Below are 17,487 nucleotides of genomic sequence, written 5' to 3'. Positions count from 1 at the left end.
CACAGTTTTGGAAGTGTTAGCCACAGCAATCAGAGAAGAAAAAGAAATAAAAGGAATCCAAATCGGAAAAGAAGAAGTAAAGCTGTCACTGTTTGCAGATGACATGATACTATACATAGAGAATCCTAAAGATGCTACCAGGAAACTCCTAGAGCTAGTCAATGAATTTGGTAAAGTAGCAGGATACAAAATTAATGCACAGAAATCTCTTGCATTCCTACACACTAATGATGAAAAATCTGAAAGTGAAATTAAGAAAACACTCCCATTTACCACTGCAACAAAAAGAATAAAATATCTAGGAATAAACCTACCTAAGGAGACAAAAGACCTGTATGCAGAAAATTATAAGACACCGATGAAAGAAATTAAAGATGATACAAATAGATGGTGAGATATACCATGTTCTTGGATTGGAAGAATCAACATTGTGAAAATGACTATACTACCCAAAGCAATCTACAGATTCAATGCAATCCCTATCAAACTACCATTGGCATTTTTCACAGAACTAGAACAAAAAATTTCACAATTTGTATGGAAACACAAAACACCCCGAATAAGCAAAGCAATCTTGAGAACGAAAAATGGAGCTGGAGGAATCAGGCTCCCTGACTTCAGACTATATTACAAAGCTACAGTAATCAAGACAGTTTGGTACTGGCACAAAAACAGAAATATAGATCAATGGAACAGGATAGAAAGCCCAGAGATAAACCCACGCACATATGGTCACCTTATCTTTGATAAAGGAGGCAAGCATATACAGTGGAGAAAAGACAGCCTCTTCAATAAGTGGTGCTGGGAAAACTGGACAGGTACATGTAAAAGTATGAAATTAGAACACTCCCTGACACCATACACAAAAATAAACTCAAAATGGATTAAAGACCTAAATGTAAGGCCAGACACTATCAAACTCTTAGAGGAAAACAGGCAGAACACTCTATGACATAAATCACAGCAAGATCCTTTTTGACCCAGCTCCTAGGGAAATGGAAATAAAAACAAAAATAAACAAATGGGACCTAATGAAACTTAAAAGCTTTTGCACAGCAAAGGAAACCATAAACAAGATGAAAAGACAACCCTCAGAATGGGAGAAAATATTTGCAAATGAAGCAACTGACAAAGGATTAATCTCCAAGATTTACAAGCAGCTCATGCAGCTCAATAACAAAAAAACAAACAACCCAATCCAAAAATGGGCAGAAGACCTAAATAGACATTTCTCCAAAGAAGATACACAGATTGCCAATAAACACATGAAAGACTGCTGAATATCATTAATCATTAGAGAAATGCAAATCAAAACTACAATGAGATATCATCTCACACCGGTCAGAATGGCCACCATCAAAAAATCTACAAACAATAAATGCTGGAGAGGGTGTGGAGAGAAGGGAACCTTCTTGCACTGTTGGTGGAATGTAAACTGATACAGCCACTTTGGAGAACAGTAAGGAATTTTCTCAAAAAACTAAAAATAGAACTACCATACGACCCAGCAATCCCACTACTGGCCATATACCCTGAGAAAACCGTAATTCAAAAAGAGTCATGTACCACAATGTTCAGTGCAGCTCTATTTACAATATCCAGGACATGAAAGCAATCTAAGTGTCCATCAACAGATGAATGGATAAAGAAGATGTGGCACATATATACAATGGAATATTACTCAGCCATAAAAAGGAACGAAACTGAGTTATTTGTAGCGAGGTGGATGGACCTAGATACTGTCATACAGAGTGAAGTAAGTCAGAAAGAGAAAAACAAAAAGAAAATGGTCAGAAGAACCTAGGAGCAAGACGGGAATAAAGATGCAGACCTACTAGAGAATGGACTTGAGGATACAGGGAGGGGGAAGGGTAAGCTGGGACAAAGTGAGAGAGTGGCATGGACATATATACACTACCAAACGTAAAACTGATAGCTAGTGGGAAGCAGCCGCATAGCACAGAGAGATCAGCTCGTTGCTCTGTGACCACCTAGAGGGGTGGGATAGGGAGGGTGGGAGGGAGGGAGATGCAAGAGGGAAGAGATATGGGGACATATGTATATGTATAACCGATTCACTTTGTTATAAAGCAGAAACTGACACACCATTGTAAAGCAATTATACTCTAATAAAGATGTTAAAAAAAATCACTATGTAGTGCACTGAAAGTAACATAATATTGTACGTCAACTATATTTCAATACAAACAAAAGGAAGGAAAGGAGGAAGGAAGGAAAGAAGGAAAGAGAGAGAAAGAGTATGCGGAGAGAATAAATCACTGAGGATCAAAAGGACAAAGTCCATTTAGTCACGGCATTAATGACAGATAATGAGAGAATTTTAAGAGCAAGGTGGAAGAAAAGAAGTTTGTCAGGGCCATCTACTCAGAAAATTTTAAACACAAACTCAAGATATCTGAAAGATGAACAAAAAATCAGGATACAGCCTCTGATCACGAAGGCCTTTTGCTGCTCCTGTCTCAGAACAGACATGGTCTGTTAATCTCTTCCTAGGAGTCTACGGGACAGGACTCTACAACCCAGACACCCTTTCGAGGAGATCATAACAAAATTCCAGACCACCAAATTCTGACAAGCCTTAGGTAACTTTCTCAAAGGAGGCTGCAGCTTCCCAATCCACCAAAGGTGGCTGCTGTCACTTATCCTTACCCAGCTCACTTGCCCTTTCATCACTAAGCTGCTGTCCTCTGTCCAGACTCCCCCTGCTCCCCTCCATCACAATAACTTTTACTGTGCCTCCAATACCTTGTTCCATAACAAACAAACCATTTTATATTCTCATTCTTTCCCTTTTCCTTGCATCTTCAAACCTTTCCTCACCCTCCCTTACAGGCAGTAACTGTCCTCAAATTCTGCTGCCTGGAAGCTGCTCATTAGCTGAGTGTGCTTCAGAGTCAGGAAGTGGAAACTATGTTCTCCTTACCCCACAATCTCTCTTCCAGACCATTAGTCCTCTACTCACATCGACCAGTTCCCCCAGTATATATTCTAGGTGATTGTAGACTTCTTCTCTAAGTTTTGCCATCGTCCAGGGATAAATACCACTAATACACAAAATACAATTACCATTATAGTTCTATTTATCACCCCCTTTATCTCCTGAACTTTACCTATATGCCCTTTTAATTAAATTTTTTTTCAAAATGAAAATTTCTTCTTTTAAAACAGAGGATTTACTCCATATAATAATTTAAAACCAATACAGAAAAAGTTAAGAAGTCCTCCATAATTTCTTTCACTAAATGACCACTATTCACAGCTTAATTTATCATTAAAAATATTCAATGCCTACATTACTATTTGTGTGTGTTTACACAGGTGATATTACAATTACTGTTTAAAAAATATAATATTAAAGTATATTGTACATAGTTTTCCATGTTGACATCCTATATTTTTCAATGGCTGCATAGTAATCCACTCTATGGATAAAGCAAATATTATGTAATTCCAAATAAAAACATAAGTTTTCAATTTTTTACACTTATAAACAAAACCATGGTGAAGATTCTTATGCTTTCATCTTCGTCAAAAATATCTTCATTTCCATAGAGCCCTAGCAATATAATTATTGGATACAGATGTACTCAGTGTTTAACTGACTCCTCTTCTCCATTACCTACACATCCAGTCACTAAATCCTGTCAATTCTATCCTCTAGGTAACCTCTCAAATATCTCAAAAATGTCTCCTCTTCTCCACATGCACAACCACTATTCAAGTTCAAGCCACTATCTCTTCTGGTCTAGATTATTTCAACAGTCAACTGTCTGCTTGCTCAGTTTTCTCCACCTGTATTCCACTTTCCCTACTACAAAAATCTTTCTAAAATGCAAATCTGCCTAAACCTCTTCATTGGCCCTCACTGGTTGTGGGATAAATTTCAAGCTTCTAAACATGGTTTCTAAGGCCCTTAATCATCTATATCTTGCTTATATCCACCGTTTCATCTTCTGCCTCTTGCCTCCTTCTATGCTAAAGCCATAGGTACCTGTCTTCAATTACCTGTATCACTTTTCTTGCTCTCACCTCTTGGCCTCTGCAATATTCTGGTCACTGCATTTACCTAGCATCTATTCACTCTTTAAATCTCAAATTATAAGAAATCTTTTTGGATTCCTTACATCTGAGTTAGGGTACTTAACTGTGCATTCTCATATTCCTTTCATTCTTTTAACTTCAACAAAATAAACTTAATACTTTTCACCAAAAATTGTATGTATACTGCGATACCATTTTTAAGTGTATTTCTATAAATCCTGCCAGCTATCCTTCTAAATAAGGATAAAATAACTATCTCCTGCTTAGTGTTCGTAATCGACTCCTAAAGATCAAGTATATTGTGTGAAAGCGCTGAGAGCCTATATCTTACTCTAATGAATCATATGTCAAATCTAAATCTCCAATAACTTTCTTAAAATATGACTGAAGTATAGAATGACAAAATGCTTGTAACAGTGCTTCCATATTACCAAATACAGATCAAACAGTCCTGTGACTGAAATAATTATAAACATCTTAGAGGTGTATCCTAAAATGTCACATAAGGCATTAAGCAGCAAAAAGATGCTACCTGATACAACATCAACTATGTCACAAAAATAAAACATTTTGGGTGCAATGCAGTTGAAATCAATGTGGCACAAACAGCTAAGATTAGGACCAAAAATGGGCAGAAGACCTAAATAGACATTTCTCCAAAGAAGATATACAGATTGCCAATAAACACATGAAAGAATGCTGAATATCATTAATCATTAGAGAAATGCAAATCAAAACTACAATGAGATATCATCTCACACCGGTCAGAATGGCCACCATCAAAAAATCTACAAACAATAAATGCCTTCTCAATAGGCAATCTGGCAATATAGGTTTCTTGTCCCTTCACAAATTCCCTTCACCACCCGTGTGTTAAGTAAATTAGATTTATCTTCAAGGCTCACTTAAGTGTAGGTACACTTTGATTTCAGACTTGCTCTGTCCAAACAAAACTAACCATTCCATTTGATGATGCCAGAAATTCACAGAGGCACCACATTTTTCTCCCATAAATAGCATTATGAGTTATTATAGTTTACAAATCACTTTTTCTGTAACATTATCTTCATACAACCTAGTAAGGTAAGTAGTACTATTCATTCTGTGTGTATGTGTATATGTATATACTATACACATACATACATATATATACACACACATATCTATCTCTTGCAAACTTCAAAAGCTGGATGACTTATAGAAAGCCATAGAACTGGCTTAAAATACAAATAATAATGATAACAAGTTTTTTGTATATATATATATATGATTAATCAATCAACAAATACAGATAAAATCAGAATTCTTTTTTAGATAAGGAGAGAGATTAAAAATAGGCAAATTTTGACTACTTGAAGAGAGAAAAAGGTTCACTACTGAGGAAGAAAGGGCACCAACATAAGGAAACTAGTAGTCCTAAATACAAACTTAAGGATTGGACACTACTGTCTAAGTTAAATTTTGATCATCTTCAACTGAGCAAATAGAAGAGCTACAGAAAATATTCATAATAAATGGCAGTTCTGCTCCAAGAATAATAAATTCTTGAAATACTACAGACTTCATTATAAAGATAATTTTTATATAAGGGATTTGTTAATTAAAATACGATTATAAAAATTTAAAATTTAAGCTATTTATACATAGCTTGCTTGAGGTACATGGAACCTATTTTGGTTACTGCCATTCCAGCACATTTAAGAGTGCCAATATTTACATAAAACATAAATCGAAGGTGACACTTGGCCCTAAAAGCGATTTGCATGAGTATTTTTCAAAAGAATGCATTTACTTGCTATTTAAAAAAAAAAATCTCAAATAGGATTTAATTTCAAATGTGATTTGTACAAAACACATCAGACACATATTACAAAAGCACCAGTGTTCTTATGCAGATGTGAGAATTTGAAAGTAATATACTCTTCTCCGTTTACAAATCAATTTTCTCTGTAGTTTTGTTCTCTATGTATAATCCAACAAGAGCAACCAGTTTTGATAGACTGTTTGATACTTAGCTAAAGCACAATTTGATAAAACTTTTACCTAAATGATTTTATAGAAATCAAAATTATGTATTTATAAAGTATACGATAAGGAAAAACCTAAGATGAATGAAGATTTCAAAAGAGCATGGAGAAAGCTATCTTTCAGAATATCTCTTCTCAGAGATACATAATAAATACATAATTCATTATACTTAAAATATTTAATTGGTTAGACTAGAATAGTGGTTAGATTTTGCAAAAAAACATACTTTTATGTTCTTGCCTATTTACTAAGTGTCTGGGGGGACAGGCTAAGGCTACAATAAATCACTGCTTTACCAATCTAAATTTTAGTATTCCATTATAATTCACATAGTAAAGTCTTTGAGAAAAGGTCCAATACTCACCAGTGTTTTGGAGTAACCTGGCTCAGACTGATAACTTCATCGAGGATTTCATTTTTAGCTTTTTCAAACAGTTCGTTCTAGGCAATATAGATACACATAAGTAAGATTTTCATAAGATAGTCAATTTGCCCTGCCATGATTTTCAGAGATAACTAAAAGGAAGGCCTCTGACAAGCTACTGGCTGGGCTTAGGTTTGAAGCATGCCTGACCAGCAAGTAACGCTCTTCTCTTCTAGTCTCTTTCTTTAGGAATGTCAATATCCAGATAAGGACAAAGAAACTGACACACATGTCTACCTTATTCACTCAACTCTGAATGCAGTTTTTCACGGAACATTTGTTCAGGTAAGTTTTTTACGTAACAAACGTTATGTGAAAGTTATCAACGCACATTAATTTAGTGTATTAGTAACAGTAATCTGATGCTGTGTTTTACAACTGATGGCATTTTAAAATCAAGGAAAACCAATACTTAAGACCTATTAACTTAGAGTATAAACAGTGAAAAGGTTAAAAAGCTGATGCATAATTTTTAAGTTTACATTATATAAATATGTTAATTTATAAGACCTTGAAAGACTATTCTTCACCTTTCCAGAAAAAAATTTTGAACACTTGTTTGGATATCCTATGATCCCTAATTATTTTTATTATTATGTAATAAATAATTTAAATTATTTGCAAAAGTGACAACTGTTCCTGGAAATGTATTCTTGCAACTCTAAATTAGTAATCATGGTTAAAACCAAAACAATTTAGCTTACCAGATTTTGCTCATCAACATAAATTTTGTTAGAGCACAGTACTAAATTAGATATATACAAAATACAGGAGGTACATAAATATTACCCGGTCAAGTTCTCGCAGGCGAGGATAGTTATTCTTCCACTCAGTTTCAAGGTTAAAACGTGTTGCTGAGGAAGAAGGAAAAATGCTCAAGTTTCAGGATTCTCTTCAGTTCCAGATGCAGTGGTTAAAGGCTATCTCTCACATATCTGCTATATTAACTGAATTTCTGAGTGTGCACAGATAGCTCCTGAGTACTCTGGGCTCTCAATATCTCAGAATAGCATTATTGCAACAGCTTTCCAAACTAATCCCTTTGACTTTAGTTTCTCCATTTTCAATCCACAAAGCACACACCTGACACAGTTTAGTACAGCTGCTAAGAGCATGGGACTCTGAAGTCACACCACCAGCTCAATCTGATTTTGAACCCCATTCAAATCCTGGGTCTATTATCTATTACTGTTTGATGCTGGGTGTGTTACTTAGGTAAATTATTCTCTGCCTCAGTTTGCTCTTCTGTAAGATGAGACTAATACTTACAAGGTTGCTGAGGGACTAATGGGATAAATAGGTAGGCTTTCCTAATGAGAAAAGGGAAGGAGGATATACTCTCACCAAATGAAACTATGGAAGCAAGCAAAGCCATGGAACAGGAAAGCGTGGGATTCAGGAACCCGTACAATGTAGCTGAAAGTACACTGGCTGCTCTGCTTCCCAACACATTTCCTCTCTTTCCTCTAAAAAGGCGGAATCTGAGTTCTCTATAGTTATACTAGGTTCTTTCTCCCAAACACTACTGCAAACTTTCTGCTTAAATTTTGTAATGTGCTCCTAGCAATGTTTCCCCTGAAAGGAAAAATCCTGCTCTCATACAACTGAAGATTTGTATTTTTCCTTTTCCTACATACTATCTTACAGTAAACGAATGAAAAGCAACTGTTAAAGAAAAGGAAGTAAAGAATCTGATGGATGCCCAAGAATGCTAGCTAATAAAATATCTAAATTTGAGAGTTTATTTTAAAAACCCAACTCACCTTTGAAACTGTCGGCCTGTTGTTCAACTGACTCTCGTACCATTTTCCAAAAGCAGTCCGATACAGCAAGGCTTAGATTTCTTGTAGTCACCTGGTGTGCCTTTAGCATGCTTGTCCTACAAAACAATAACCAGAGCTAAAGTGTATTAAAGTGGCAGAAAGGACAACACTATCACCAAGTTTGAGAATGTGCTTGTTATAACATGAGAATAGCCACTTAATCATTTTATACTAGGGCGGTCCAATGAATTTTCTGTGATGAGGAAAATAATCTGTACCCGTGCTGTCCAATATGGTAGCTACTAGTCACATGGGGTTATTGACCCCTTGAAATGTGTGGCTAGTGTGACTGAGGAACTCAAATTTTCCTTCTATTTAATGTTAACTAATTTAAATTTAGAGACTTCCCTAGTGGCACAGTGGTTAAGAGTCTGCCTGCCAGTGTAGGGTACATGGGTTCGAGCCCTGGTCCGGGAGGATTCCACATGCCGCGGAGCAACTAAGCCCGTGTGCCACAACTACTGAGCCTGCGCTCTAGAGCCTGCAAGCCACAACTACTGAGCCCACGCCACCTAGAGCCCGTGCTCCGCAACAAGAGAAGCCACCGCAATGAGAAGCCTGCGCGCCGCAACAAAGAGTAGCCCCTGCTTGCTGAAAGTAGAGAAAACACGCACGTAGCAACAAAGAACCAACACAGCCAAAAATAAATAAGTAAATAAATTTAAACAAGCACACAAGGCTAGTGACCACTGTATTGGATAGCATAGTTCTACCCACTTGCCAGATCCCAACCCAACAGACAATTCTCAAGACTACATGTGAAAAGACTACCTTGACTTACTATACTAATATAGAGGCAAACACATTCTTCCAGTTCAAGAGACTCTCTACATGTTATAATGTTTTAAAATTCAGTTGCCCTTTAGCTTTTCCTCTTTGCTTTTCTGCAGTATCTTATTTTCTGTTAATTTCTGTCAATATCTATTTAAGGACACCCCTTTCACACTCCCACCCCTCACTCCAACTTTCCCCGGTACTGTAAGAGAAATGTGTACACGCATTTAAACATGTAAGTGTTGATTTTAAAAAATCAACTTATAAGTAAAACAACTTAAGTGGTGTCAGTGTGGTCTCCAATGCCCATATGCCAAGGGGCAGTTTATTGCAACAGCATGTACTGTACTGTGTGATAAACTGCTCCCAATTCTGTCAGAGTAGCTTGAGGACTTGCTTATTAAATACAGATCGCTATTTGGGAATTCGATTCTGGAAATTCAATGTTAAACTGATAGCTATAAAACAAACTTTTAAATGAAAACAGTTGAAGCTACTCCCTCACTATAAATTATTTAAATATTTAAACAAGATACCTACTTTAGGAGTTTTGAATTCTGAAAAAATTCTTCTTCATAGTCTCTTATAGCTTCAATGCTTTCAGAGCTGTTTCCTAGGGAGAGATGATGGTAAAGTTTTCACTAAGAAAATTCATTTTTATTATTTGAAAACAACAAAAAACTATAATAATCTGTCTTTGCATACCTTTTCCTGTTACAACAGCAAAATAACCTAGAGCTTTCATTGGGAAGAGTTTTCCTTCAATTATCTGCTGAATCTATTTTCAAAAGTGGGAAAAATAAACAGATGCAAGTTTACATAATTTTTAAAGCATAACATGCTATTTAGAAAGCAAATTTAATAATGCTATATATGTATATGTTTAGGGAAATATATGTCCGTACAAAAGTACTGAAATGTATTTCAATTGCTATATATGTCTGTACAAAAGTACTGAAATGCATTTCAATTGCTATTTGAGGAAAAAATTAAATACATTTAATTTTGTTATATTAAAAATGTGTTATTAAAACGTAAGTACCAAAAGTAGAACTTGGAATGACATATAGAGCTTTGGAGTCAGGCCTTAGTTTGAATTTCCGCTCTGGCACTTACTAGGTGTGTGGCCTTAAGTAAGCTATTTAACTTTTTCAAAATGGTAGTTGAAAAGATTATATGATACTTAACACAGTGCCAGGCATGCAGAAGCACACAATATTAGTAGCTGCTATTATTATTTCCCCAATAACTAAATTCTAACAAAGTTGGACGGTCTTTTTTTTCTTTTTCTTTTTTTAACTCTATAAGAAAAAAGAATTTGGATCCATTGGTTCTCAACTCTTTTAGGGTCAAAACTCCTTTTCTAAATGAAATAAAAACTACAGACTCTGTCTCCAGAAAAATGCACATTTGCACAGAGATCTATCATAACATAAAAGAGTTCCTACTCCCAGAAGCTCATTCAGATTAATACTGAGGTAAGAATCCCTACTCTAAGACAAGTTGCATTTCTAAGCTAATGCTGAATCTTTGGTATAAAAAAAGACTGATAGAAGCTTCAACTGTATTCAAAGGAAATGCAAACTCCTTATCCTAAAGAAGAGGAGAAAGAAATGAAAGGAATGATGGGAAATGGGAAGGAAGCACAGAAATTTGCTTCTACCTCACTTCTCCCCTCCTCCCTATCAGGACCAATACTGCCAAGGGCAGGCCTTACCCTTAAAAATAAGGCAAAGCTAAGGTCACGGAGGCTGTACAGAAAAGAGTTAACGCAGCAGGCCTGAGACTGCTGTCCTCAGAAAGGCCTGCTTGTCCTTGGCTGGCATCTGGGAACTTAACTGGTAAACAATTCCCTACACTGATATAAAACTTTCCCTAAATAACAGTGGCTCATTGTGTAATCCATGTGGTTTATGCTGAACATCTGCTTTCCTTTGGACGTCTGGAATCTTGGTACTTGAGGGTGGCTACATGAACAGCCCCCGATAAAAACCTTAGGTGCTGCATCTCTAATGAGTAACTTGTTGCTGGCAGGATTAAGCATTTTCTGTATGACTCTACTAGGAAAGAACTCTTGGAAACTTGAGCTTGGTTTCCTTCAGATACCACCTTTTGCACCTTCTCCATTTGTAATTTTGCTTTGCATCCTATCACTGTAATAAAATCTTAGGTGGAAGTATGACTATGTACTGAGTCCTGTGAGTCCTTCTACGGAATCAGGGAGCCTAAGGGTGGTCTGTCTTGGGAACCCCAACACAGAGGCATAGTCCTACAGAGTTTCAGATGGGAAAAAGAGAAATTCTAAGCAGTGGCCTGAGGGATGGGTACTTACATCTGAAGTTGTTACATGGGGGATGAAGATATAATAACAACAGATGACAGCCACCATTTACATAACACTTTTTTGCCAAGCACTATTTCAACCACTTTATGACGGATATTTAACTCAATAAATTTTCATAACCTATGAGACAGTACCATTAATATCTTCATTTCCAACAGACGAGAAAGCCTGAAGCACTGAAAAAGTAAAACAACTTACCTAAGGTTACACAACTAGCAAACAGTAGAGCAGATGTGAAACCAAGCAACCTGGCTACAGATTGTGCACTTTTACCCACTTTTACCTTATGCCTTCATAATTAAGTAGAGAGCCATGTCCTAATAAACCTTGCACACAATCGTACCTTGAAATAAAATTCTTTCCTTGTTAAGGGAGGAGGAGAGAAGGGACACTGAATATCATGAAGAGAAGTCACAGAATCTCAGAAATGAAAATGACCTAGAGATCAACTAGACTAATACGTTGGATGGTGCATTGACTGGATGCAGAAAAGTCACAACATTTGCCCGAGGACATGCAGCTGGTTGGTGGTAGAGCATGGATAAGAATGCTGAGCCCCGACACCCCATACAATGCCTTCTCTATTATGAAAATCTGCCACACAGTCTTTGATCAGTTAAGAAAGGTAATGTTTATCTGAAAAAAAATACATAAATAAATAATAAATTTTTTTAAAAAAAACAGGATAAAATAAGTAAGGCCCAAAAGGAATTTGAACTGTCACTAGTTTTACATTAATTTATGAACATCAACTAAAAACAAAGTTTAAACTGTAACAAAAAATACTACAAATGAGGTTAATGACTCTATGTCAACATACAAAATTTAAATTAAATTAGAGTAAGCAACATTAGCAGTTTTAAGTATTTGAAGCAAACTGATTACGATTGTGGAATTTCACTTATACCTCGATACTGCACTTAAGTAATTTACTATAACTACACAATACTTTGTTTTTAATAAGAACCAAGAAAAATCCCATTACTACTTGTATTTCACAAGGAAATTATTTTTTCCCCCAACCAGTCCCTGTCATAACAGGAGCTTGTATAAAGAACTTGTCCTCACCCTGCTTGGACTAGCCACATTTTTCTCTGCCAGGTCTACTTTGGTCAAAACAAATATTGTCCTTCTTCCATGAGGATCCATTTGACTGACCAAGTCTGTAACAATGCTGCGTTCAGCATCCACAGATCCATCTGAAAAAAAATTGAAAAATGACACTGTAGGGCTTCCATGGCGGCGCAGTGGTTAAGAATCCACCTGTCAGTGCAGGGGACACGGGTTCAAGCCCTGGTCTGGGAAGATCCCACATGCCGCGTAGCAACTAAGCCCGTGCGCCACAAATACTGAGCCTGCGCTCTAGAGCCCGCGAGCCACAACTACTGAGCCCACGTGTCACAGATACTGAAGCCCACAGGCCTAGAGCCCATGCTCTGCAACAAGAGAAGCCACCGCGTTGAGAAGCCCGCGCACCGCAACGAAGAGTAGCCTGCACTCGCCACTAGAGAAAGCCCATGCGCAGCAACAAAGACCCAACGCAGCCAGAAAGAAAGAAAGAAAGAAAGAAAGAAAGAAAGAAAGAAAGAAAGACAGACAGACAGACAGACAGACACTGTAATGGTTACAAAGTAGGTTTTTTTTTTTTTAAATTATTTATTTTTTTATTTATTTATTTTTCGCTGTGTTGGGTCTTCGTTTCTGTGCGAGGGCTTTCTCTAGTTGCGGCAAGCGGGGGCCACTCTTCATCGCAGTGCGTGGGTCTCTCACTATCGCGGCCTCTCCCGTGCGGAGCACAGGCTTCAGACGCGCAGGCTCAGTAGTTGTGGCTCACGGGCCCAGTTGCTCCGCGGCATGTGGGATCTTCCCACCGGGGCACGAACCCGTGTCCCCTGCATTGGCAAGCAGACTCTCAACCACTGCGCCACCAGGGAAGCCCCAAAGTAGGTTTTAAAAACTTCAACAAGCTACATCCTTGTGTCTACATTATAGTAAGAAAATTTTTCTTAATATTTTATCTTAGTTATGAAAAGACACTCTAGCCAACAAAAATGTCTATGATGCCTACACAGTGAAATTTATCAAAATATCACCAACTTCAATTCTATTTACTAATAAAACGAACAAGTAAGAGGAAAGGACAAAACATATTTATTTTGTATGTTTATGTAACATGCATATGTTGAACAAAGCTTTGATTGCTAGGTAAGGAAGAATATTAGTGCAATTAAAATCTTTCAATAAGACTTACCTTGAATACATAGTATGATAGCATTAGGGTTCTGCATATAAGCTTTGCTGATACTGAAAATAATTTCTTTTGTGTCAGGAGCCATGCCTGATGTCACAGTCTTGAAGAAAAAGGTTTTAAATGTCATTATAAATGTCTTTCACAATAGGAATAAGATAAAACACACATTTTGTAGATACTTACATTAATCACACCTGGTAGGTCAACAAGCACCATCCTCTGTAGTCCAGGGCCCTTTACATTTAAGGATATGGTCTGTGCAGGGAAAAAAAATCCAAAACCAAAAAACTAATTTTGGGAGGCAGCTTGTTAGGAATTTTTTGGTGACACATATTTTGAAAATTCTGTATCTCATCCATTCAGATATGCAGCTCAGAAAAAAACTATGCTTTTTCTGACCATAACAGTAATTATCATAGAAAATTATCCACAAAACAATACATTCTTTGGAATATTAAAAGAAAAAAAAAAGACTAAGTATCTTGGAACAGCTGCAATCTAAACATCAATGCTAACACCATGATTTCAAACCATACACACTGGATTTCCATAAAACATTGTTGAAATGAATTGCAACACTTACCTCAGGGCTAACAGTACAGCCTTCTTTCACATTTTTTCTCATTCGGAGTTCTATTTCATGTCTTAATGCTGCAAGCTATCAATGGAAAGCAACAAAATCCTAAGGAAATCTTCAGTTAAATATTCCATTTAGTTGTCTTTTGTAAGTTTACATGTTATAAAAAGTTACATACATAAACCTCATACAAATACTACTTACATCTTCCTCTTTGGTAAGATCAAACTCCCGAGAACTATCTTTAAACAAGGCCACGTGGTGAGGGCCTTCACTGAGAGTCACCTGAAATTAACAGAAAATTGAGAAGACTGTATTTACATTTCTTATTAATTCCCACAGCACTTACATGGTTCTCATTTTCCAGTCAACATTATACAGAGTACCGAGCACAAAGCCATCAATCTCAAAACTTGAAAAACTAAAAGGAAATCCTGCATTTCACTTCAAAGGTAAATTTAGGTAAAGGCCAATTCATTTATTCAACATCTATTTATTGAGAGCCAACTGTGTCAGGCCTTGTAGATGGGGGAACTCGAAGAATTGACTGTCCCTGGTTTAGGCCTCATAATATACTGGGAGAAATATACAGAGAGAATAGGTCTGTGTAGCAAAACCTAGGATGCCACAGAGGAGAGCAGTACTAAGGGGAACTAAGGCAGCCTTCACCCAAGGAGTGACATTTGAGCAAGAAATTCTCTAACAACTTATATGTCAACAGTCAGTGGTTGCATGAGAACTTCTAAACTTCACATTCCTTAACTTTTCACTTGTAACTTTTCAAGCTTCTAATGATCCGATTTCACTTTTAAAATACAATTCTGTCTACTAAGATTAGCTAAGCATACAGAGGATAACAAATAAAACCTAGCTGTTTGAAGACATCAGAGGAGCAACCATGGCAGCCTGGACTGAGTCCAAGGCCCCAAAGGAATTTGGATGGGTATATTCCTGCAGCTATTTTCCCTCAGGGCATTTGCTGATTTGTGACACAGGGTGGCCTGAAAGAGAAGTTTAAAACTTGCAGCAGTCTCACTGTGTTGAAGAGACAAAATCGGATTCCAGGGTTATCAAGCAACCACAATTTAAGATGCCAAACTCTCAGAGAAAAATGGACAGCAGAAATAAATCTCCAAAAACTGAGCCCGACATTCTATGCACAATTTCCCTTTAAGGCATTTGCACATTAAGGAACAAAGAAGCTGTTAAAGAGGTTAAAATGTTAAGTCAAGATTTTGGCAATTTCACTCTTCAAGGGGAGACAAAAATCTGGAGTTTAGAGTCCATCAAGGAGAAGTCCTGGTAAATGCTAGTGAAGTAATGGCAAACTGAAAAGAGAACAGCCTTGTCTGTTTCAAGGAAATCTGTCCATGATATCTGCCTGCTGGAAGAAAGTGAACTCCTTCCTAAAATATAGTATCAGCCACAGCCACAGCCACTACAATTAGGGTGGTGGTTACAATGTACAAGGTAGGTTCACAATATTTTTACAGTTGATTACACTGCATGATATAAAGTATAGTCAGTTCATTCTTTTCCCCCTAAATTGGTAATATTCCAAATGTCCATCAACAATAAAACGGAAAGTGTGGTATATTCACACAATAACACAAAGCAATGAAAAAGGAACTAGTTTTACACAACATGGTTGAAATCACAGCCAGACCCCAAATAATGCACTGTCTGAATCACACTAGACTGCCTGTTGCAATTATAAACAGACCTCAGTTCTGCAAGACTTCAGCATCAGCCTCATTGTCTCACCTTCTACCACTATTCTAGCCTTCATTCTTGGTGACTTCAATCTTCCATTTCTCCAATCACTCTATACCTACTCCATCCATCAGCTGAGTTAAAACATACACACACATCCTTGTGTCTACATTACAGCAAGAAAAACTCCTTATCTTTGTTCATGCCTGAGGGATGCCACCTACTGATTTCTACACTAGCAATAATTCCAAATGCTACATATCAATTATTTCTTTCGTAAGAATTCTTCATTTTAACACAATGCACAAACTTCATTAAAGTGACTACTTTCCTGAGGAACTTCATTTGGCCTATTTTCCTTTTTAACTGAAGTAGAGTTGACAAACAATATTATGTTAGTTTCGGTGTATAACATAGTGATTCAACATTTAAATACATTACAAAATGACCACCACAGTAAGTCTGTTAATCCAGAGGGCCTATTTTCTTACCTTAACCGGAGAACGTGTCATCATCTCCCCAGATCCTCTAGGGAATATTCGTGCTTGAGCAATCATTTCCAACACACTAGTTTTTCCAGCACTTTGATCTCCAACCACAACAACCTTAAGACAAAATAAATACCACATATTCATATTTTTTGATACCAACTTAAATTTAATAGATTTGGAATGCTGCTGAGAATTTTTAGTCTTAAAAATTATCCACAATTAAATGATTTCAAAATATCATCCAGAAAAAAATGATGGTTCATACATGGATGTGTACTGAAAATATAAACAGCAAAACATTAACTGGATCCATTATTTACAGCCAAATTTTTATTAAAGACTTATGCTAATTTAAACCACTAGTTTTAAAACCACATTAACACTAATATTCCACAAATCTTTTCCATAGCTAGTTTACTCTTTACAAAGACATTTTCAATTCTATAAGGTTAAATTTCACTCATGTACCTAATCTTATCCACCATTCAGGTATTTTAATATCATGGATACCATGAATACATAATGCCAAATATCTGAAAGTCTTACTTTATTATGCATAAATATAAGTAAACCAATGGACCAAAATAAAGAGTCAAACAATATTCAATGCTTAGGGCATCACCTAGAACACATCAATATTATACAGAAAATTTTATGTCTTTGTCTATACATATGTGTATGTATTATGTATGTAACTTTTAAAAAAACTACAGTGCTTTTTTGCTAATGGGCAAGTTCACTGTGTACTAATTTTTCACTTACCCTTGGCAGATGATCTTGTGTATTATAACTGGCATCATAATCGGACAGAACATCAAGAACTTCAGAGTACATGTCAATCAAAGATTTCTATAAAATTCAAAACATTAATAATATAAAATAGTGAAAACATTTTTTAAAAACCACAGATGTGGTTGAGGAATGATTGAACATATACACAGGCCTGGGAAAAAGGTTACTATCAAGCATTTAATAATTAAAGGTAAGTTTTAATGCCAAA

The 17,487-nt window shown here is 36.4% G+C and overlaps 1 protein-coding gene across 4 annotated transcripts in view; it reads right to left on the bottom strand.

Moving 5' to 3' along the window:
- Window positions 1–17,487, bottom strand: part of OPA1 (OPA1 mitochondrial dynamin like GTPase) — a 92,676-nt gene that overhangs the window by 47,816 nt on the left and 27,373 nt on the right. For all 4 annotated transcript variants that reach the window (XM_068546453.1, XM_068546455.1, XM_068546454.1 and 1 more), the window contains 12 exons: window positions 17,250–17,336; window positions 16,488–16,601; window positions 14,488–14,568; window positions 14,290–14,364; window positions 13,890–13,961; window positions 13,707–13,806; window positions 12,524–12,654; window positions 9,817–9,889; window positions 9,652–9,724; window positions 8,278–8,393; window positions 7,304–7,368; window positions 6,455–6,531 (listed from right to left, as the gene is read on the bottom strand). In XM_068546453.1, coding sequence (XP_068402554.1) covers window positions 6,455–6,531; window positions 7,304–7,368; window positions 8,278–8,393; window positions 9,652–9,724; window positions 9,817–9,889; window positions 12,524–12,654; window positions 13,707–13,806; window positions 13,890–13,961; window positions 14,290–14,364; window positions 14,488–14,568; window positions 16,488–16,601; window positions 17,250–17,336 — 1,064 coding nt within the window. The remainder of the gene's footprint in view (window positions 1–6,454; window positions 6,532–7,303; window positions 7,369–8,277; window positions 8,394–9,651; window positions 9,725–9,816; window positions 9,890–12,523; window positions 12,655–13,706; window positions 13,807–13,889; window positions 13,962–14,289; window positions 14,365–14,487; window positions 14,569–16,487; window positions 16,602–17,249; window positions 17,337–17,487) is intronic.

The sequence above is a fragment of the Eschrichtius robustus genome, chromosome 6 (genome assembly GCF_028021215.1).
Source record: "Eschrichtius robustus isolate mEscRob2 chromosome 6, mEscRob2.pri, whole genome shotgun sequence".
In the NCBI taxonomy this organism is placed as follows: Eukaryota; Metazoa; Chordata; class Mammalia; order Artiodactyla; family Eschrichtiidae; genus Eschrichtius; species Eschrichtius robustus.
Note: the sequence above shows the minus strand (reverse complement) of the source record. Positions and strands in the feature narration are given on the sequence as shown.